Below are 22501 nucleotides of genomic sequence, written 5' to 3'. Positions count from 1 at the left end.
TGGGCTGGCCTCCTTTGGTCCCCACAGACCTGGGCATGGCAGCTGGCAGTCTCACCAGAGACGGGGGCATGAGTGGCTCTGTGCCTGCACCGACCCCCCTCCTCCCCCGCCGGAGCAGGTCTCTGCAGCCCCACGCTGAGGGGAGATAAAGGCGCGCGGACGGCGGCTCGCGCTGAGCTGCTCCCAGCGTGAGCGCGCGGCTGTGGCTGGCGCGCGGCGGAGGGCTGGCACGGAGCGCGCGGGCGCAGATGGCGCTGGGGCGCGAGGCACAAGCCGAGGGATTTGTTGTTAATATATATCTTTTAATATGTTATACATGCTTCCGCAGTTATTCCTCTGCTGCAGTTACGTCGTGGAAGAACAAGTAGCTGATCTGGGCGGAGGCATGCACAACATAAAATTAAAGATGGAGTAACTTTAAATAACAAGGATATTTACACCTCGGGAGGCTGCGCGTCATCATAGACAGATCGAAATTCGCTCTCGTTGTCTACATGTCATTTGGAAACCTCTGGTGGAAAATATACTTTGTATTCAGTTTCCCCATCTATAATCCTATATGCAGTTTTTAAAAGCATAAACAAGATCTAAAGAGGCAGCGATCTTTACACTGGACTGAAGTACACATAATATTGTGAATTGGAGGGACACTAAACAAGTAGTTTCATAATATATACGAAATGAAAATTAAAAATTAAAAACCTAGGGGTTATTTTGCTATGCAAGGAAGTGTTTCTGCAGAGCGGAGGGATTAAAAGGGAGGGCGGAGCAGAACAAAACATGGATGCAAAAGGATCGGAGACTGAGGATACAACTGGAATCCGTCAGTATTCATGCTGGATCATTTTTGGCTGTTTAAGGCAGTCTTAGTTCGGTAGGTAGTTCACTCAGAGCGGAGCTCAAAGGTGTGTCTGGCAACTGCTTCCTTTATCTTGTGGACTCAATCAAGCCAAGACTTTGACCCCTTCCAAGCACCCAGCAGGAGCAGAGGAGCTGCAGCCCAGGGGTGTGGGCCGACTATACCTTAATTATGACAGTCTTTTCCAATCCAACCAGAGGCGTACTTACTAAGTGAAAAATACCAGGCATTTGAGGTTGTTTTAAGAGCCTGAAAAGGCCTGCACGGGATACCAAAGGGAGATTTGAACAAAATGGTTTGTCTTCATGTGTACCATGACGTTTTCGATCAGTCATGGATCATGATCGCAGCTCAAAAACACATTTAAAGTGATTTCAATTAATATTTATTTGCCGTTTGAAGTATGCGGGGATAAAGGCTGAAAAAATACCGGCTTTAGGAGATTTGTTTAATTTTTGAACCGGCTAGGACATCAAAATACCTGTGGTGGCAGCAGGAAACCGGTCAGGTTTCAACCCTCTCGGTGCACCGCTGCCACCTTCCTCTCGAGCCAACAGACAGAAGGCCTGATGAGCGATCACGGCTGCAAAGCTCTACTCTTAATTCGCCGTACCTTCAAGATTCCTAATAAAAACAGCACCTAGAAATGGGTCAAAACCAAACTTCCCAGCTCATACTTCCTGTAAATGAATAATCACAGAAGATCTCCCTGGCTGGTGTGCTCCAGGCTCCCCATGTCTTGCCGGATCAAAGCCGGAACAATTCACCCAGTACAGATTTGTGTGTTTACTTACAAGGCCGCAGATCTCAGCAAGATATCAAAGCTACCAAGAAACCAAGAAAGAGGTCTGCACTCGTGAAGACAGGCTCAAGCATTCATCTACTTCTTGAAAAGGTCTGGGAAGGAAAACCTCCAGTAATCAAAACGAACTGTTAAACACAGTTCATCTCAACTATTCCAAATTCAACAAAAAATCCCCCAAGTCGCTCTCTCCAAGAAAGGGTCCGACAGCAACTAGATACTTTTCTACTGCCATGGTCTTTCTCCTCCCTTTGCCCCCTGCTTCTTCCTAGGGCTCGCAGTCACTGCCCAGGTGGCAAATAGACAGATGTTCCCCGTCAATGTCATGATGTACATTCCCTTCAGAGGGTGGAGCTGCGCCTGTTCAGGCCGGCGCTCACCCAGACGCACTGATGGTCCTGCGCGGAGGAGTCACGCATGCTGCCTGCACACGGATTAACATCTTGCGAATGGAAAACCACAATAACACGGCTCTGACTGCGGCCTTACGAGCCAGCAGCGGCGCGCTCTTGTAAGGCCGGCTTCACAATTACCCATAGTTTCCAATCTGCTGATGCGAGGCACATTCCAGGGCCAAGAAATCGTTTATGGAAAATGAACTCAAAAACATTTCTTCCTGAAGGTGGTCCTGAGCCTTTGAACGCCAGGCAGCTGCTCACATTTTTTTCGATCCGTCTTTCTAATAGGTCAGGTGGTGCAAGTCCCTGCCCAGAAACTTGTAATACAATCTGAAAACATTTTTAGGTTTCGCCCTGGCGGTAGCACTGCGCGAAATCTAATGTTATCTCAGTAGTGGGGACTTGAAACCGCCCCTTCTTCCATTGGCTAGCTCCATAAATGGAGGCTAGCCATTGGAAGACATGGTTGTCCATCACTCTTTCCCCGTCAGAACGCGAATCGTGGGCGTTTCGGACTCTTTTTTTAAGTCCCGCCCCCCACACCCTCCCTCTCGCCGTCCCGTTGTCCGTGCCTTCTCGAAGTTCTCCCTCCCGGCCGCTCACTGTCCGTGCCTCCTCCCTCCCGCCCACTGTCCGTGGCCTTTTATTTTTTTTCCTATGTTGTTCGTGGTCGGGAGAGCCAATGTGGTTGGCTCTCCCGACTGACCCATGCTCCAGCTTGTTTTAGGACTTATGTCCTGCCACACAGCACTCCGACAAGGACGCAAGGGGGAGAGATAATAAATGGCCCGGAGCCCCGTACCTCCTCGAGGCAGAAAACGTACAACTACGGCGGGGTCTCATTACTTTGCTACTTGGAAGCAGGCCATGTTCCTGGGCCCCGACGGCGTGCCCTCTCTGAGACTGTGTAACTGCAGACCAGAGTCCAGTGGAAAAACCCACTCCGGATGCTTTTAGGCAGGACTTTCAAGTATTATGCGCTTTCAGCCATTATTGGCCGGCTGAGCTCAGACCTATTTTCGTCCCACAAGTCCAAGTGATGGAGTTCGCTGCTTCCATGGCACTCAAGAAGGATACAGAGGACCGGAGACGGGAGGCAGCCTGGAGGTGCGCCGCCTGCCCTTTGCCCGGTTATCTCTGCTCTCATCATTTCAGCTAAGCTCCTGGTTGCTTTCTTCTTACTGTCAGTACTGAAAGCCTGGTAAGTGTTTCCAAAACCTTTGGGCGCTGCGCGCTCCTCTCGCTGCTTGCGTTCTGGTTTTACCGCAAGTGCAGGCTGTGAAATTAACGTAACCAATGTACACACATTCAGGGGGATTACATTTAAAAGTGAGTCTTTAGACGTATTATTAATTGTCATTCAATGTTCCCTCTATGGAAAGGGATGCTTTGTGCACGTGCAAGCCATCTTCAGGGTGCCTGGCTATTCCGGCTGTTATTTGTCGTATTTACCACTGTGGAACCCTGTGTGACCCTGTTGAGCGAGAACGGTCGGCACTTTCCCAAAACTCACGTCAAGAGTATTTGGGAAACCAAGTTCACTCGTTGCTCGTCTTTTCACATGTTTGAATGCCCCTTGACACACATAGCGCCAAGACGCCCTTCTCTGTGGAACCAGGGAGACGCCGCTTAAGCGGGCGCGTGTCCATCCAGCCGCTACAGTTTGTTTCTCAGAACAGGGGTGACAGAATGAGTGAGGCGGTGAAGGGGGACTGGTGGCCGCCTTGAAAGTTGGAGCGCCTTGAGCCAGTGTGATGGTGGAGTCGCTGCCAGTCCTTATGGATGTACCACAGCTGGCATTGGGAGGTAGACGTGACGTCATCGCTACCCTTCAAGTCGTTATAGCGGCACAGGCAGCCCTGTGCAGTTCACTGTCATCATTAACACGGTTCTACCAGAAACAGTATGGCCCCATCAAAGTCCCTCTGCGGCCGCCTGGTTACAGGGGGTTTTCAAATGCGTTTGGATTGGCACTGAAGAGCCACCCCAATACCCCCCCACCCCCCCACCCCCTGTGGCTTCTACATGGCTCTTCTTGGCCAGCGACAGAGGCGACATCGTTAGTGCATCAGTGTGTCACGGAGTGGGGGGGCACGTGTGATGGGCCCTCTGTACCCCACTTATTGATATATTTTACTACCCATGCGTAGGACAGGTGCTTTGGAGTAGCAAGGGTTCCTTGAGTCCCAGGGCAAAAGAGGTACATTTTCCCCCTGCCTCCTGGTTGAGTAGTGTCGACCTCTCACACTTCTGGGTGACAGTGGCCACATACCTGTTCCACTACGCTCATGGTTGAGGTGGAATAAACATGCGTGCACTCATTAGAGCAACCAGTGTGTCACAAGCCCTAGTGCTAGAGAGGAAATGCACCCCCCCCACCACACTAAGGCACTGGGCCTCGGTGCCACTGCACCTGCTGCACCAATGGATCACGGCGACGAACAGCTCTATGTTCATACTGTCTTGTACTATTGAAGGAACATCTGCGCCGAGAAGGATGGAGCGCATCGGGTGTGTGAACACGTTGTTTACAGTGACAGCGGTCACATTGTGCTAGTGACAGCACCGCCCCACCCCCCACCTTCCTTTAGAGGGAAGGTGACACACAGCTTCTATCTGGGCACAGTGCAACTTTTCCGACAGCCTCCCATGTCACCGCTGCAACAGGTGTCACAGGCACGGACGCACCTGTATCTTCAGTACCCTTCCCTGCCCCTTCGTGCACCGGCCTTTACAACTTTGACACGCATATATATCTGAACCCTTTCCCCTCACACAGGGTCGTGTTGCTAATTAAGTGTTGATAAATATGCACAAATGCACCAAAGACGCGAGAACCATTTACCATAAGGGCAACCAACATCAAAGAGTGACCCGCAAGAAAACGACACACGTGCAGCAAGACACTGAGCGCGTGTTCCGCTTTATTGGTCGAGGATCACACGTGGCGGAAAGGCATTTGAAAAGGAGTAGGGGAACCACATCAATCAAGCTGAGTGTGGCCATTAAATCAAATGTTTAGGGACGTAGCTGTCATAAGCGCAGCAGGTACTGGCATTTATGGCCGCCTGTAGCTAAAACCAGAGGTAGGAGGTTAGTTTGTCTTCTTGCGTGGGGACCATGACCAGTGCCCCTCAACTGCATCTAAAATCTTCACCTTGAGTCGAAGTAAACGTGGTAGTTTATTAAAGTGAATTCTTCTGTACTACTCGTTCCATCCTTAGATGCACGACCTGGCAGTGCCGAGGCATTGCAAAGGCGAAACCGTTGCATTGTAAATGCTTGTTTTTACTTGGAATCCCTTTATACCAGGGCTGGCGGGCCAGGCCCCACCAGGGCTGGCGGGCCAGGCCCCACCAGAGGTGCGGGCCAGGCCCCACCAGAGGTGCGAGCCAGGCCCCACCAGAGGTGCGAGCCAGGCCCCACCAGAGGTGCGAGCCAGGCCCCACCAGAGGTGCGAGCCAGGCCCCACCAGAGGTGCGAGCCAGGCCCCATCAGAGCTGCTAACAGGGCCTTCATCATCTGTGCTGGCCGAGGTAGGCACTATTTACTCTCAACAAAGTGGCATGCTCGTGTAGCCAGCATTCCTGGAAATAACCACCCACCCACCTACCTTTCAGCAGATGGGAAGGTACATGGGCCAGTAACATTTCCGTGGGACATTGACGTTCATATCTGAAAACACTGTAACCAAATCCATCATGTGCTACGGTACAGTCACGGATGAATAGGCTCAGGGCCAATAGACCTGTACGTAGCCACTGATTAATGGGATCAGAACCAAGCGATGTACAGCAGACCTGTGCATGGTCACTTGTGAAGAATATGATTAAGGCCAAAAGACGGGACAGGGGACCGTGTGTGAGCTCTCATGAATAGTATTAGAGTCAGAAGAGTTCTACTGCCCATCAGCCAGCGAGAACACGAGCTCCCCTTCCCAGGAACTTTGCAACACAATGACGGGCTATTTCCACGGAAAGATATCCACCATGTATAGGAACTTCAAACCCCAACCCACCGACCTCTACAACCACTCCATGCCAATCGACACCACCCACAACCATCCGCTCACCGCATGGGAACAGTTCACCACACAGAGCATGACAGTCATTATGAACTCCATCCACTCTAGAGCACCCACGGACCTCAGCCCCCACCACTTCTTAAACCTCTACTGCAATAAAATCAGCTGCAAACTCACCTCCATTCTCAACACTTCCACCAAGGCCACCTTCCCCGATCAGGGGAAACACGCAGAAGTCAGACCACCTCCTCAAGAACACCTCCACCAACCCCAGGGAACTTAAAGACTTCCGCCCCATCTCTCTGCTCCCATTACCCACTAAAGTCCTCGAGAAGGCCATCTACTGTCAACTGATCGGATACCTGGAAACTTCCCAGTCTGGATTCCACACTAACAGCAGCACCAAAACGGCCCTGATCACGGCAAAACACTTCAGAACTCTCCTTGACCAAGGATATACAGCGGCCCTGATCATCCACGACCTCTCAGCAACGTTCTATAACGTATTCCACTACACCCTTCTCAAGACGCTGCGCCACATCGGGAGCCCTCATGTGGATCACATCCTTCCTCACAGGACAAACCTAGATAGTTCGCCTACCACCCATCACTTCAGAACCCAAGAGCATTGTCTGCGGTGTACCTCAAGGCTCATTTCTCAGCTATACTCTTTTCAACACCTATATGATGCGCCTAGCCAACGTAGTCAGAACTCAAGGCTTCAACATCATATCAAACGCAGATGATACCAAGCTCATCCTCTCACTTTCAGAAAACCCCTCGACCACTAGGACCAACTTCCACAACTGCATGACGAATGTCGCTGACTGGATGAATACCAACTGACTGAAGCTCAACATGGACAAAACAGAAGTGCTGATCTCTGGGAACACCATCTCCTCGTGGAACAACACCTGGTGGCCCTACGAAGTCGGATCCACATCCACCAACACAGAACACGCAGGGATGTGGAATTCCTATAGCCCGACGCCCCGGACATATTGTTTGGGGTCAAGGGCAACACGTCTTCATGTGTATTTTGTCCTTGGGATGAGTAGGCCCCAACCCCCTGCAGCAGAAACCCTTTGGCTGCCAGTTTGCAGTACCACATTATGGATCAGGGAAGGGCACTGTCTGCAGTTTAGGTAATATTGTTGTCCATATGCTAATGCTGTTCAAACTTGTATTTATGGTTCATTATTTGAAAGCCTTTATTATTAGGGTGAGTGCTCTAATTAATATTGTACGCTCTGACTGCATTACTGACAGTGGTTCCAGTATTAAAATGTGTACACACCTTTTCAAAGTTTAGCAAAATGAGGCTATTATAATGCTCCCAGAATGCTCTCTGATTTGATGCAAATATTTGCAGAAGCTTGAAAGCAAGATTGATTCTTTGCTTTCAAAATAAAATGTTCATAAAAAAATGAAAGCAGAAAAAAAACATTTCTCTAAACAAATGTAAAATTTTAGGTACAATTTCTTTGCAGCATAATTTAGTAACATGCTGATGCATGCTAGTATGTCTCAAAAATATTCAGAATGGAAAATCAGTGTAACCAGTTTCAATAAGATTATGGGGGAAAAAATAAACAAGCATTGGCAATGCCAGTAGGTCTGAAATTGGTGGTCAGCTTTTTAGGTCGAGCTGACCTAGCTTTCAATGTGAAAGCATTGAAAGCTGTCAGCAAGACAACTAATGTTACCCGTATTTGGGAATGTGGACAGCAATGTGCCACGCGCTTTTTCTTGCCGAGATTGTACCTCGTGAGCGCACACGTCGCCGTGTCTCATATTCCCATGCGCAAAGAAAGCCTCACTCACGCATGCGCACATACACAGCCATACACACACTGCATACACACACGCACCCCCCCTTAAACAGACACACGCGCACACAGACAGACAGACACACTCAAACAGACACACACGCGTACACCCCACCCCCACTCACCCCTCCTCTCCCTCAACACACTCACCGGTTCTGGCGGTGCTCGGCGGCGGCTCTGCCTCTCGGGCGGCGGTAGCGCTTTGCGGGGCTCTCTCATCACATGAGAGCCCCGCCTTCCCCATGCGCCCGGCCGCTCTTCACCCGGTCCCCCATCTCGGGACCGGGACTCAATCAGGAGCCTTCGTGGCTCCTCGGGCAGAAGTTTCTCTCTCTCTCGCCGCGATGGGGCGGGACTTCCGGTAGGGGCCGCGATGGGATTGGCCGGCTGCCCAACCGCTTCCGGGTCGTCGCAGGCAGCGCGGCGGCCCGGCGGGGACTTGAACAAACTCCTGGCCTGCGGTGGTGAATTAAAGGCACACGAGGGGTGGGCTCCCTCCCTAATTTAAATATGCCGCGAGGAAGGCACTCGCTCGTTTTTTTGTTGCTTTTGCGATTGCTTGTCTTGACGCCACGCCTTGTGTATATATGCTAACGTATTGCAAGACCATTTCCCTGCTCAAATTCAGACCAATGATGACTTTTTATAAAACACACACTTTGCGCCTTCTGCATATCGGTTTCCACTGATGAAACACTTCCTGAATGTTTTACGTTCCAGACAGAGGAGAAGCTTGAATCATAGGAATTTCTTTTAGTACAAGGAATGGAATGCGTTTAGGAAATGTGTCCTGGTGGCTCTGGAACTGCGTATGCATGAGGTAATGCCTTGCTGTGCCAGGAAGACATTAGCTAGCTTTCATATTTAAACCATGACTCTAGCAAAGCGGGAATCTCTACAAAAGAGCAAGACATACAAGGGTGCTACTTCTGAAAGATTAAGCCAGCACCGGTTGACATGTTTGCAATCTAAATGTTCAGTTTACCTCCAAAGGCAGTATACGAGTGTACCACAAAACACTACTGCATTTTAATCTCACCATTGTCGTCCTGCATGGAAGTGAATACGATATCGGAGCTGTATTTCTCACTCTGCTCATGTCTGACACTAGTTCCGATGCTGTTCCGCAGCAACTGTCTACAGTACAGAAGGGTGTAATAGACCACATCGCTGTCACAGGGATGTGTTTGCTCACGATCAATAGGGTGAAAAGTGGGAGCTGTGGTAGACTTTCAAGGACACCGTCGGGATAGAAAGTCTTGTGGCAGTAAAGGCCACACATGGCGCTTAAACCAGGAGTTTATAGGAAGTGAGGAAGAAGTGAACAGGAGGTCAGCGACTTCTGATGAACAAATCTATTTCTACTTTATGACTTTGTAAAGTGCATAGTAACAATGGCATCCCTTCTAGGCAAAGACCAAAAAGCAGCACATCAGGAGGACCCTAATTGAACAGAAGAGCTTCCATCACTATTCTGAGATTAGCCAAGATGATAACTTTTGCATATATCTGCAAGCTTATGCGAAAGCCACAAGCCAAGGACTGCAACGTGCAAGTTCTCTTTTGAGATGCACCTTCTCAGATGAATGCCTACATTTTGTCAATGGGCTGACCAGAAGGGCACACGCTGAATTTCATAGCCCAGCTAATACCAAATTATCCTGACTTCAAGCTGGGGGTGATGGGAGATGGGTTTAACACAGCATACATTTGAAAGTAAGAACCAATAGCTTAAATTTTAATATAGTTTCTAGAGCTCGTCAATGGAGGAAAAAGCAGTTTAAAGAGGAGTATCCGCCAGTTGCAGAGTTACATTAGGAAGGATCAAGGCAGGTATGACAAATGGAAGGTATGCATAGGATGTAAGGTAAAAAGAGGATCACTGACACTGACTCTCACTCACACTGACTCTCACTCACACTGATTCTCTCACTATCACTGACAGACTCTCCCACGCTCGCACTCACTCACTGTCACTAACAGACTCTCACTGACTGACTCTCCCACTCACTAACTCACTCACTGTCCAGACTCTCACTGACCGACTCACCCACTCTCTCTCACTCACTAACTGACTCTCTCACTCACTGACTCGCCCACTCATTCTCACTCACTCACTCTCAACACATATTGCAGTACAAATGCAATAGGTGTCACATTTGCGAAAGTTATAAGTATTGGCATTGTCATACACAATTCCAATAACTCAAACTTTAATGCTGCGAGACCTATTGCATTGTAAATGCTTGTTAGTTTTGTCAATGTGTGACTTGTTTTGGCATGGTTTTTGTAAAACCACACTGGTGTGGGAGCTGTCCGGCCCTCGCCATTATAACAAGCATTGGCAAAAGCAAACGTTTTTGGTCTCAAAAAGCACACAGCCACTGTAGTTACTGGCACTGAACAAAACTACTTTGTGTGCCGATATGCTCCTTGTGAAAGAGCAGAAAGCAGTCACTCACAGTGAAGCCAGACGATACAGTGAGAGAGACAGTATTTTAATAAACTCAAAAAGTCACGGTCAACACCAGACCAAATTAGGGGCCCAATTACTGAAGAAAGTCTCCAAAGTGCACCCCTGGTATATTTCCTTGAATTAAGTGCAGCTATACGGCTTTCGTGAATTCCCAAGAATTTACATAAGTAGGACAAGAAATAGTTTCCTAGAAAATATTTGTGAACTGCATTTTAGCAAGAGCAAAAGTTGCATATGTAGATTTGCTCCTACGAAAACCTGAGTTTTTGCATGTTCACTTTTCCTCCAACCACTTTTTTCCCCAACGCTGGAAGAAGGTTTACGTCTGCCATTGTCAGAAGTAAACTGCCAACATTTCTCAGTATGAAAACAGGTTAGAACAGAGTTGTTGAAAACCCTTAAAACATCTAAGTTAGTAGGTTTGGACAGACTCAAAAGGACATTCTAAACATGGAACTATTGCTTACCACTTCATTTCGGCCCTAGTATGTAGATCTGTGGAAATGTGGCAACATAAGGGGATTGCAAGTACTCAAACACTACTATGGTATGAGACCTGGCATAATCAGAGGGGCTATATCAGAGTTCTTATATAATGAGATTACTGCCATAATTTATCGCCGCAGTACATGGCACCATAGGGACAAGTGAATTTTGTTACAGGACAAGTAGATTTATGAAGTAACTTGCCCCATGGACAAGTAGATGTTTTATTAAATTTCACACCCCTGAACACGCCAGCAACCTTGTCATCATCCTAGACAGCAAACTCACCATGCAACAGTAAATGAACGCAGTCTCCTCTGCCTGCTTCCACACCCTTCACTTGCTCCGAAAGATCTCTGGTGGCTCCCTGTCAGCTACAGAAAGAACATCACTCAAGCCCTAGACACTAGCCGACTCGACTATGGTAACACGCTCTACGCAGGAACCACTATCCTAGTTCTGAATGGACTCCAGACAATACAGAACTCAACTGCCAGGCTCTTCCTAGACCTCCCCAAACAGCCCCACGTCACCTCCCACCTCAGCAGTGCTTAATATGAGCCGCTGGTTTCCAGTGCTCAGTATCAGCCCTTAATTCTTGGCTCGGGTGTTTGTTAGAAGGTATGGCCACTAAAAAAGACCGTCTTAATGGTGAGCAGCTGGAGGGGGCAATTTTACAGCAGCTCGAAGGGTGCACACTTTAGATAAGTGACGACCAAGTTAAGGTCCGACTGTGGAATGATGAAAGGTGAAGGGGAAACAAATGTGTATACCCCTCCAGAAATCTATGTACAATAGGGGACTTTAATATTGACGGTTGGTCTGGAAAATGTGGAAAAGCAGAGAGGCTCGAAAGTTAACCCATTAGAGTGCCCAGAGCAGGGCCCTGCTTGGCAAGAGACGGGATGAAAAGGAGAATGTTAGAAAGGGAGGCAGACAAAGGGTCGATAGACCTTTCTGTATGATAAAAACAAATTTTGTGTTATCTACATGCATATATCGACTTATAGGGATGCCTGGCTGCCAGAATAACATTGCATACTTCGGGAGGAAGGTTGAATGCTGTCAACTGTCACCATTCAATCTCCACGCATGGAGGCATAGAGTTGATGGGTTTGGGTGGAGGACCCTACCCTGCTACTGCGACAGAAGATCCTCCCAAAGGGGCAGCCTGATGGAAGGATCTATGCTAATTTGCAGAAGCTCAGGATACCAAACTCTCTGTGCCCAGTGCAGAGCCATAAAAATTACTTAAGCACGGTCACTCCTGATCTTCTTTAGCACAATGGACATAAGTGGTATGGGTGGAAAGGAGGCCTGAGCGCCAATTGAGACGAAAAGCGTCGCCTGGCGAGAGCTGCCTTGGAAACTCAAACACTCAAAACTGCTGACCTTGCACATTCGACTGAGGCAAACAGATCTAACTAAGGCACTCTCCACCGCTGAAAGAGTGCACCACCTCTGTATGTAGACGCCACTCGTGATCCGCTAGGCACCGACAGCAGATTTCTCCTGCCTTGGAATTCAGGGAACCAGCCAGGTGTTGAACCACCAGGGATACGCCTGGTTGTTCTAGCAAAGTTCAGACGCAAAACATCCAGAAAAAGGGTCCGAAACCCCACCCCAACTTGTTTGTTGCAGTACCACATAGCGGTGGTGTTGTCCGTGACCACCTGACCCTGACCCAGCCGGTAAGAAGGCTTTTATTGCCAATCTGATCACAAAAGGCTCCAAGAGTTTGATGTGGAGCCAGGCCTCTGCTGGAGATCAGAGTCCTTTGATCCCTACCAACAGGAGAAGCAGCTGCCCAGCCCCAGCCCCAGCCCCCACCCCCAGGCCAACAGACCATTGGCTATTCAGCTACCAGGCAAGTCTGAGCCCTCCTCTCACACCTACTCAGACGACCGCCAGGGGCGAGCCCGCCTTTAACAGCCACTCTTTGAGATAGCGGAACCCCTGTTATCCACAGATGAGCTGCGACCACCGCCATCACCTTGGTGAGCACCCGAGGGGCACTGGTAAGGCCGAAGGGGAACATAGCAAACAAAGTGCTTGTGGCCCACCATAAACTGTAGGTGGCGACCATGGGCAAGCAGGACAGGAATATGGAAGAAAGCTAAATTCACAGGTAAGAAATCTATGGCTGGATGTGTCTATCAGATAAATGCCATTCAAATACACAGCGAGCAAAGTCTACCATGTATGAAAAACAAACATGTTGTAGTGGCACAAAAAAGGCTCTTAATTTACAGCTGAAGGTATCCAGTCCCACAAAGATTAGTATGGACAATTGCCAATTGATAGGAGTAGTGATAAGAAATGTTTTGAGACGTAAGAGAAACGCAGTTCAGTAGCTCAGTGGGTGTGAGAGGGCACAATATAAGAAGCCTGAGGTGGCATACGAAGAGCTGTAATATAGCAACCAGCTGTGTGCAAAAAAATTTACGAGAGGCTTACACGTCTCAACAGTAAGTAATAATGCTGATCACCCAAGAGTCAAGGGTACTGAAACTGAGGTACAAGGTGAATATGATGAATGCAGGACACACCCCAGTGCTGGACCACCAGAAAAAAGAATCCTGAGTCTCTGGGCTGACTGGTAAGTAGGGTGCGAGTGGGGGGTGTAAAGGGGGAGTGGAGGTCAGTAGTAAGAGCTCAAATCTTCAGCCATACTAGCCCCATAAGGAGAGACGTCCGCCTCACATTTTCTTTCTTTCTGTTCACATCCTGAAGGATGAAGTCAAAGGGTGAGGTAGCATAGAGGGAACATGGACAACAATTATCAAAAAGATATGAGCAAGGGTGAAAATTTGCATAAGTGGCGTGACGGGTGAGCTTCTCTTGATAAGTCTCTCCAGGAGTAATCCTGCAGATCACAGAACGGAAAACCTGTGTATTTCTTCTCCCGTAAGGTGCAGGGACAGGGCCGGCCTTGGGCATGGGCAAGTTGGGCCCAGGCCACCAATATTGCATGGGTTGCAGCAGGGAGCCACCTGAAACTGTCAATCAAAATGCAGCTCATCCATAACACTTGGTCTCAATCGTGTTCCGTTAAAGACTTTGTAATTAGCCTTTTTTGTACCTCAGCGTAATTATTAGCACACCATCAAACTCATATCTTACTCACATATGCTGCCGTCATACCACAACAACCCCCACAACACACATCAAAATTTCTTTCCACCCAGGGTGCTGTCCATAAACAAAGAAGAAAAAACAAATCGGTGTAATTTCATAATTAAAAGAGCTGTGTGCAGAGCTCTCACAAACTAGAGGACACGCTGAAAAGTATTCTTATTTACTAACAAGGTAATGAGACATTTTTCATAGGTTTCATTTGTAATGATATACTTAGTAAATGTACATTTCGGTGTCTGATGTTTACCAAAATCTCTGCTAATATTAACCAATAAAGATTCTTTCATACAAACCAAAAGGACAAATAGTAATCAACTTGAAGAAAAAAAATCAAGAAAATCATAAATCCCTGTAGTGCTTCTTTATTAATCTCTTGTCATCGAGTAAATAGTTAATTGTAAGATGTTCTGAATAATAAGAAAAAGCTGCTAGCGTAGTATTTTTATAAAATACCCTAGTAACAGACCTGAATGAACAGAAAAAAGATGTGGCTTTCTTGATACTGAAGCTGCCTACACATGAAAAGCCTCACATCAATCATGACCTGGAGTGTCGAGCACACAAGATAGTTGAGGCTGTTCTTACTCTTGGTATCCAGCTGGGCCCGGTATTTCTCGAATCCTTTCAGTCGAACCCGCTCTCCCAAAAGCTGGAGGAACTCTTCGAAGGCAGGACTTGCGGACTCGTTGTTGTACATCTCTTCTTCGGTGCTTTGCCCAGCTTTGCAATACATGATTCCCACCTTCTGCTGGTAACTGATCTGCAAAAATTTGTAAACACTAAAGAGTCAGCACACTATGTATAGTTAAAGGCCTACTGCTTCATAAGCTAGAAAGAGGTACCACACACTAGAGAGGTGGTTCTTAGTGGAGAGTGAGATAAGCATTCAGAATAACCCCCTCACTCCAGTCCATTTCTTAAAATAAAAAGACTTAAAATCTCTTTAAGGGGTGTTTTGCATTGGATTTTCAAAATGTTATGCACTTTGGTTAAATCATTCTCTGTACAAAGTACAGACCTCTAGAGGAGGAACTTTTTGGGAGGTTTCATGAGTTTTGCCATCAATGTGGAAAGAGTGATTCGACAGTCACGACTATGATTGGGAACCATAGAGAAACAATGATCTGGAAAGAACAGGGTGTGGTTGAAAAATTGGAACGGTTGATATCGTGGGCACAACAAGCATATTTTTATTCAGGATGTCCGGTCCTATTTTGTAAATGGCTAACTATTGTGCAGATACAAATACACAAGTTAAGAGTTCTGTTAAGAGTTCATAATTAAAATATGGCATATGTTATATATAGAACATAAACCAAATCTTCTCGTCATAACCTACTCACAAGTGCAGACCAGGGCCTGGTGTTACATGGCTATCCACCCGTTTAAGTATTTTTCACCATCTCAGTTTAAACAGTCATACTCTACAGCACCAGCCCCAAATCGGTCTGACTACACATACAAGCTCTAGAGTCTACCCACATGTCACAAGGCACTGCTTGGGATGTTTGGATCTTCTGAAATTGCATCTGTGTCGCTAGACGAATCCAGATCTCTCATCCAACACATAAGGCAGAGAGGTATCTGGAGGGTGGGGCACCCCTTTCTTCAACTGGCTCCTAAGTATCCTGTGTTTCACAAGCAAACTGAGTATTCTTAATGCAAGTTCTAACCTCATGAATTGACTGTTGACAAAGACTAAACAAGCATTGTACCATTATTTCTCTGAAAGCTGTACCCATAGTTCTTGCTCCCATCTGCCCCTTTGCTGTGATACACGATGTGCTAGCAACCCCCTACAGTAGTGGGTAGCTGCCAGAGTTCAGTTTACCATTTCCTCCAGCATTTAGTACATAGTTAATTGTATCAATCGTACTAAGTGCAGAATTATGCAGCCCCATCCAACTAAAATAGCTACTCTAATTTGTCCATATCAACGTAGCAGCAACATGTTACGCTTCACTTCCAATGTTCAGCATCAGCAAAAAAGTCATTTGTGTGCATCAAAATGTATACATTTAGCATATTGCCTAGGGTTGATTACAGGAAATGGAACATTGAGAGGCCTATGTTAATCAGCAAACTACAAGGCTGCTGTACGCAAAGTGATCTGAGCAGGAGTCAAAGATAAAGACATAATAAAAGGTGCAATTTGGATTCTTTCCATGGTCTCATGTGGGCTTTATTTATTTTATTTTTTATTTATTTATAAAGTTTTATATAGTGCGAACTTGACCCAATAGGGTATCAGACCGCTTTACATTTAGGATCATTGCGTTACAAGTTACATCAGATACAGGAGCATAGTAAGGTACAGTACACAAACAATGTTTTAATAATTCGTAGGAGGGAGGGGAGGAAGGAGTAAAAGCGGGGAGACGAGGGGGAACAATGCCTAATGTCCGGCTGGGTAGGTGACGGTCAAGGGGGAAAACCAGGGCCAGACTCCTCATTAGCTGTCAAGCAGCTCCACCGGTCATCGGCCATGTTGCTCAGGTCTCAGCGTTCAGGAAAAAACAGTTTTTAGTTTATTAGAATTTGCTAAAGTTATATAGCGCTATCTAGACCCGGAGGTATCAGAACGCATAACCAGGGGAACGTTGCATTAGAAGGTACATCAAACGGATTATAAAGCGCTGGCTAGACCCGTAGGTATCAGAGCGCTATAGCAGAGGAACATTGTGTTACAAATTACATCAGTTACAATAGCATAGTAAGGTACAGTAAACAAACAACGCGGTTGCGATAATTGATAGGAAAGGAGTGGTGGAAGGAGCCATAGCAAGGAGACGAGGAAGAACTGTGTCCAATGTCCGGGGAGACAAATAGAGAGGGAAAGGGGAGAGGTGTAGTGAGAGGTGGAATGAGAAGTGAGAAGACAAGGGGGAAGACAGAAAAGAGATAAAGGGAAAGTCAGCCTAAAGCGAGTGGGTAGGTGACGGCCAGGGAGATAATCCAAGGCCAGGTCTCCTCTATAGCTCTCTTGGAAGCTCCAACGGGCATACATTGCTGATAAGCTGAGTGAAAGTATCTGTAATGGCCCAGACACTGCATCAACCATCTACAGGCCTAGTAAGCATATTCATGGCTCTCCCCCCCCCCCACCCCATCCCCCACCAAATAACACTTACCAATTTCTCAACCTCCCTATCAAATATATTCTACAGGTTATATCTGAGATTATACTAAACAGGCCTGCATATATTTGTAACTGAGGAACTGTATCCCCAACTGGGAACAGCTCAGATGTCATTCCAGTTCACACAAAGACGTGACACTTTGCCATGTTTGTACCCCCCTCACTGTAATAGGAGGTGGATGCTGGGTGCGTCTGGGATCGTGGCATCAGGATCATTGCTGTGATTTTTAACTCATTGTCATTCGCGCTGACCGATAGCGCTTTTAACTGTATTTTTTATTTCACCCTGTGTGCCTGCAGGAGTGCTACCGCGCGAAGATTGTGAGCGCGTTTTGGATAGCGCTGTATTGTTCCAGCTAACGCGCTGACTGCTAGCGCTGCGCTTCTCTTGTCTCTGCCTCACCTGACGGCATACTGCCTCTCTCCTTGCTTTCTTCTTTTTTCCCACCTGAGGCGAACTAGCCGGGTGGTCTCCTGCCCCTGACCTTGCACCTTCCTCGCCTCACTTCCTCGCCTTGCTGGGTGGCACAGCATCGCGGTGGAGATTTGGGATCACCTTCCCCATACCTTGTTGGGCTGATTAGGGTCCGCACGGCATCCTGGGACTGGTAGGCTGGGAGGCTGCACTGTGCATCAGCGGCCATCTTAGGGAGGATCGCTGACACGCTGGTCGGCAGACCAGGGGGGCGGTCTTTTCACCTGTAGCCTGTCTGATATAAAACTAGGGGCGCTTTCCTCCTCGCGGTGCAGGCGTGCCTACTATCGTGCCAAAGGAGCGCCTAAGGAAAGCCCGTCTGCGCCCGTCAGCGTCACGGAGGCGGACGGGTGCGGGCGGTGCTTTTCGACCACTCTCTTCTCGGTCGTTTATCCTAAAGTATGTGTACCTACACCGCCGCAGAGCTTCTTTCCTTACGAGGAAATGCTGGCAATTGTCAAAAAAACTTCCCTGGGAGGTACGCCTACAAAAAAGGCTGCTCTGCTTGTGGATGGGGTTTGGCTGGATCAATGGTTCCGCCTTCCTGCGACCTGCCCAAATTTTTATCTTGCTTTTTGCTAAACACGAGATCTCTTAGTAAACACTGTCAGGATATCTATAACCTACTAGCTGACTCTAAACCTCTATGTCTTTTCCTTACTGAGACTTGGCTCGGGCCTTGTTCTGGCCCTGATCTGGCGGCAGCCATTCCTCCAAATTATGTCATCCTTAGGAAAGACAGGTCTCAGGGCAGAGGAGGTGGGATAGCCCCGATAGTTGACCGAAGCTTCCCTTGTGTTTTAATCCCCACCGATGATATTTCGGGATGCAAATCTCTGGGGTTCTCTCTGTCTTTGTCCCCCCACCAGACCTGTGCGGGGCTCCTGGTCTATCGACCCCCAGGAGCTTTAGGTTCATTTTATGAAGACCTTCACGCTGCTGCTGCGGCGATATGTTTAAAAACAGATCAGAGCCTTCTGTTGGGGGATTTTAACATTCACATGGACGTAAGTTCTGATGCTGACATCATCAAGCTAATGGATGCTACTGCCCCTTTAGACCTTATTCCCTTTATTACCACGCCCACACACAATAAAGGGCATACCCTGGACCAGGTGTTTTCTACACTCCCTATTGCTGTACCGCCCCCTGAACCGGTCTTATGGTCTGATCATTACCTCATTAAATTTCAGCTTTCCCTGACTAACAAGTCCACTGCTCGACCTTTCGAGAGTGGGCGTCAAACGTCAAGAGTTTTTAGTAGAGTATCACCGGATATGCTGGCTCAAGCTCTCATTGTACATCCCTGCCAGTTGTCAGGCAGTCTTGAGGTCGATATCGATCGCCTGCAGAGCTGGCTGACGGAGCATTTTGCCGAATTAGCCCCTGTTTCTACTGTCCGCAAAAACAGCATTCGGACTTCTGCCCCTTGGTTTTCAACCTCTCTGGCTGCTCTGCGCCGCAGCTGGAAGAAAGCTGAAAGAGCTTGGCGCCGCTATTATGACCCCTTGGATAACATTTTTACAGGGAGGCCATCAAGGGATATCATAGTAGCATTCTGGTGGAGAAGAAAGACTATCTGGCTCGTAGAATAGAGGCTGCTGCTACGGTCAGTAAGGACATTTTCCTTATTGTTAAGGAATTCATCTCCCCAGCTCTGTCATGCCCACACTTCATCACTCGGAATCCTGGGTGTCCCTTATGGCTACTTTTTTCACGTCCAAAATCAAGACTATCCAAGACTCATTTTCTCTTTCCACTTTGGTGATTCCCTCTGATATATATGCCCCTTTCTCTATATCACTCCCGGAGGATGGTCCGGTCTTGGCTACTTTCCCTTTTCTTTCTCCCGCCTCCTCTTTGGATCTGGTTTCTAAACTTAAATCGGGCTCTCCATGGGATCCGTGTCCTGCGAAGGTTTTGGCAAAAATGGCTCCTGTCATTAATGAGCTTATAAACACTGTGCTCAACTGTTCGCTGAATTTGGGAGTTGTTCCTCAGGCCTGGAAACATGCCTTGATACTGCCGCTTCTGAAGGAGCCTAATCTTGACCCACTTCCTGGAGTGCAATAACATCCTCCATGATACTCAGTCAGGCTTTCGGGCCAACATGAGTACGGAGACAGCCCTACTGGAGGTGATGGATGCCGTCAGAGAGGTGTTGGATGCGGGAGGTAAGGCCATGCTTATTATGCTGGACTTGTCGGCGGCTTTTGACACCGTTCCCCATGGCAGTCTCCTTTTGAGACTCAGGGCGATTGGGCTGTGGGGAGCGGTGTTTAACTGGTTTAAGTCATTTCTTGCCGGCCGCCGGCAAACGGTCTGGGCCCCGCCTTTCTCTGCCGAGATGCCACCTCTTAAGGTAGGGGTGCCTCAGGGCTCTGTTTTGAGCCCTACATTGTTTAACATTTGTATGGCACCCCTGGCGGAGTCCTTCGGTGCCCAGATCGTGTCCTATGCTGATGACACCCAGCTTCTTTTCACCAGTCAGAAGGGGTCAGACTTCGATGGGGGGCAGATCAGAGGCTGTCTGGGAGCCGTTTTTGATTGGTTCGAACGGCACTGCCTGAAATGCAACTTCGACAAGTCGGAGTTGCTGTTTTTTGGCTGTTCCGCCGACCCCAGATGGCAGACCTGGTGGCCGCCGGCTATGTTTCCCCCTGCAGCTGTGTCCTCCAGGGCCAAGAATCTGGGAGTTGATAGACGGCTGTCTTACCTTGAAGCCTCAGGTTTTGGGTCTTGTCGGCAAATGCTTTGCTATTATTAAGATGCTGAGAAAATGTCTTCCTCTGTTGGCCCTTTGCCACCGGAAGATTACCGTCCAGGCGCTCATTGGTTCTCGTTTGGACTACTCCAATGTTCTCTACCTGGGCCTGCCGGAGTTTCTTCTTTCTCGCCTGCAGGTTGTGCAGAATGCTGCCGCCAGAGCCATTTATGGGCTTCATCGCAGAACTAGTGCGACTATCTTATTAAAAATTCTTCACTGGCTCCCCATTAAAAAGCGAGTGACTTTTAAGGCTCTCTCACTGACCTATAAGGCGCTCCATGGCACAGGAGCTAAATACATTAGAAATTGTTTGGCATTCTATCTGCCTACGAGGACGCAAAGGTCAGCTTCCTTGGCTCTGGCTCAAGTTCCATCAATCAGACGGGCCAGAATCGGTGGACGTTCTTTCCGCTATCTGGCGCCCAAGCTTTGGAACTCTCTGCCAGTGTCCTTGAGACTCAACGCAAGTCTTTTGGGTTTTAGGAGGGAGCTAAAGTCTTGGCTCTTTGTCCAGTAGGTCCTTATGCTTTGGTCCCTTTCCGCCACGATGTCTGTCTCTTAGTTTTTATTAAAGGGCCGGGACACTCCCCGGAGTAGCTGTGCGCTATATAAAATCTTTTTAACATTAACATTAACATAAGCTATTTTCCTGTTTAGGGACCAGGATTAAGGGTGGGCGTAGTTGGCAGAGTACTACTACGCGGAATTCCACGAAGTTGAACAAAACCTCCGCTAATTACGCAACTTTGCTCGATCGGACTACCACTTAATAAAACAGAGATCTCATATACTTTAGGTAAAATAACAAGTATCTCTGTCTCTACATGCTAAAATGCATATAGTAATTTCACAAAGGAGAAAATGAAAATTTAGGGAGCTGTGAGAGAGGTGATGATTTCGGGATCCTCCCTAACCTAGGGAGAGAACCAAGCAGATGCCTTGAAAAAAAAGAGCACATCTTGTTGAACGATTCGATGGTGGTCCCATCCTCTTAGGACCCCCCAAGCACAGTTATGGGCAAAAATACAATCCTAACCAAAGGCCCTGAAAAGCATTATGGGACGAGATTAGCAGTGGGCAGTAAATATTATAGTATCCAATATCAAAATATTTCTACAAAGAGCTGTAGTTCAACTAGTCGTTACTAAGTGTCCCTCGTGAGTCAAATGCTAAAGCATGTGACTTGAGGGACACCTAGAAATGAGTAGTTGAACTGCAGCTCTTTGTAGAATTTATAGTATTAGCTCGCAGCTCAGAGGTATCAATTCTTTTGCATTTGACTCGTGACAGCTAGAATAAGAATGTTACTGTGACAGGCTCTTCCCACCATATCTTTTACTCTCGTAAAGGCGATCTTACTTTCTTTAGAGACTTGTACCATTCCCCCCACTATTTTAACCGCATGCGTGCGGGCGGAATTCCGCTCGCACGCTGAGATTTTCAAAAGCGCACTTTACGTGACGAGCTGGGCTCGTCATCAGCGTGCGAGGAGGCTACCTGATGACGAGCCCAGCTCGTCATCAGCGTGGAAGGGGTTAATAGTGTCCCAAGCCTTTCTATGACCCTAACAGTAATTGCAGTTGAATACATTCCACTTAAAGTCGCAACTTCATATTTCCGTGTGGAGTGGAAAAGCTTTTGGTCAAGAGAGGCTCTATCATTAACGTGCCCATTGCAACTGCTGACCTCTGCAGCAGTGAGGTGCTACGTTGATGTACTGCAAAATCCACAATCTTTCAATTGTTAGGTTCTGCCCATGTGCCAAGTAAAAATCAAAAAAACTGTTCCAAGTCATTTTGCAAGAAAAAGGGAGGGGTCCCGAAATCTGTTTCTCCCATGCAATGTCAAATAGATAACACAAATCAGTGCTACAGCCACAACAGCTGAACGGAATTACACCAAATTTCGCAGAAAGCTAAATCTTAACCCAGAAAGCATGCTTTTTTTGGTGATTTAGTGTAAATATGCTCAGTAGTTTTTGAGGAACTAAGGTTCAAAGTTTATGTATATATAAATATGATTGTACTTCCACAGTGTACTGTGGTACTACGAGCTGAAAACACTCAATCTGATTGGCTGGCAGCAACATGAACAGACTGTTGCAGCTG

The 22501-nt window shown here is 47.6% G+C and overlaps 1 protein-coding gene across 3 annotated transcripts in view; it reads right to left on the bottom strand.

The window, feature by feature from the left end:
- The window catches only part of SIPA1L1 (signal induced proliferation associated 1 like 1), a 681304-nt gene that overhangs the window by 286654 nt on the left and 372149 nt on the right, over window positions 1-22501 (bottom strand). For all 3 annotated transcript variants that reach the window (XM_078659472.1, XM_078659473.1, XM_078659474.1), the window contains exon 7: window positions 14598-14772. In XM_078659472.1, the coding sequence (XP_078515598.1) occupies window positions 14598-14772 (175 nt within the window). The remainder of the gene's footprint in view (window positions 1-14597; window positions 14773-22501) is intronic.

This window comes from Lissotriton helveticus, chromosome 9 (genome assembly GCF_964261635.1).
Source record: "Lissotriton helveticus chromosome 9, aLisHel1.1, whole genome shotgun sequence".
NCBI lineage: Eukaryota > Metazoa > Chordata > Amphibia > Caudata > Salamandridae > Lissotriton > Lissotriton helveticus.
The sequence above is the reverse complement of the archived record's forward strand: the minus strand, read 5'-3'. Positions and strand labels throughout refer to the sequence as shown.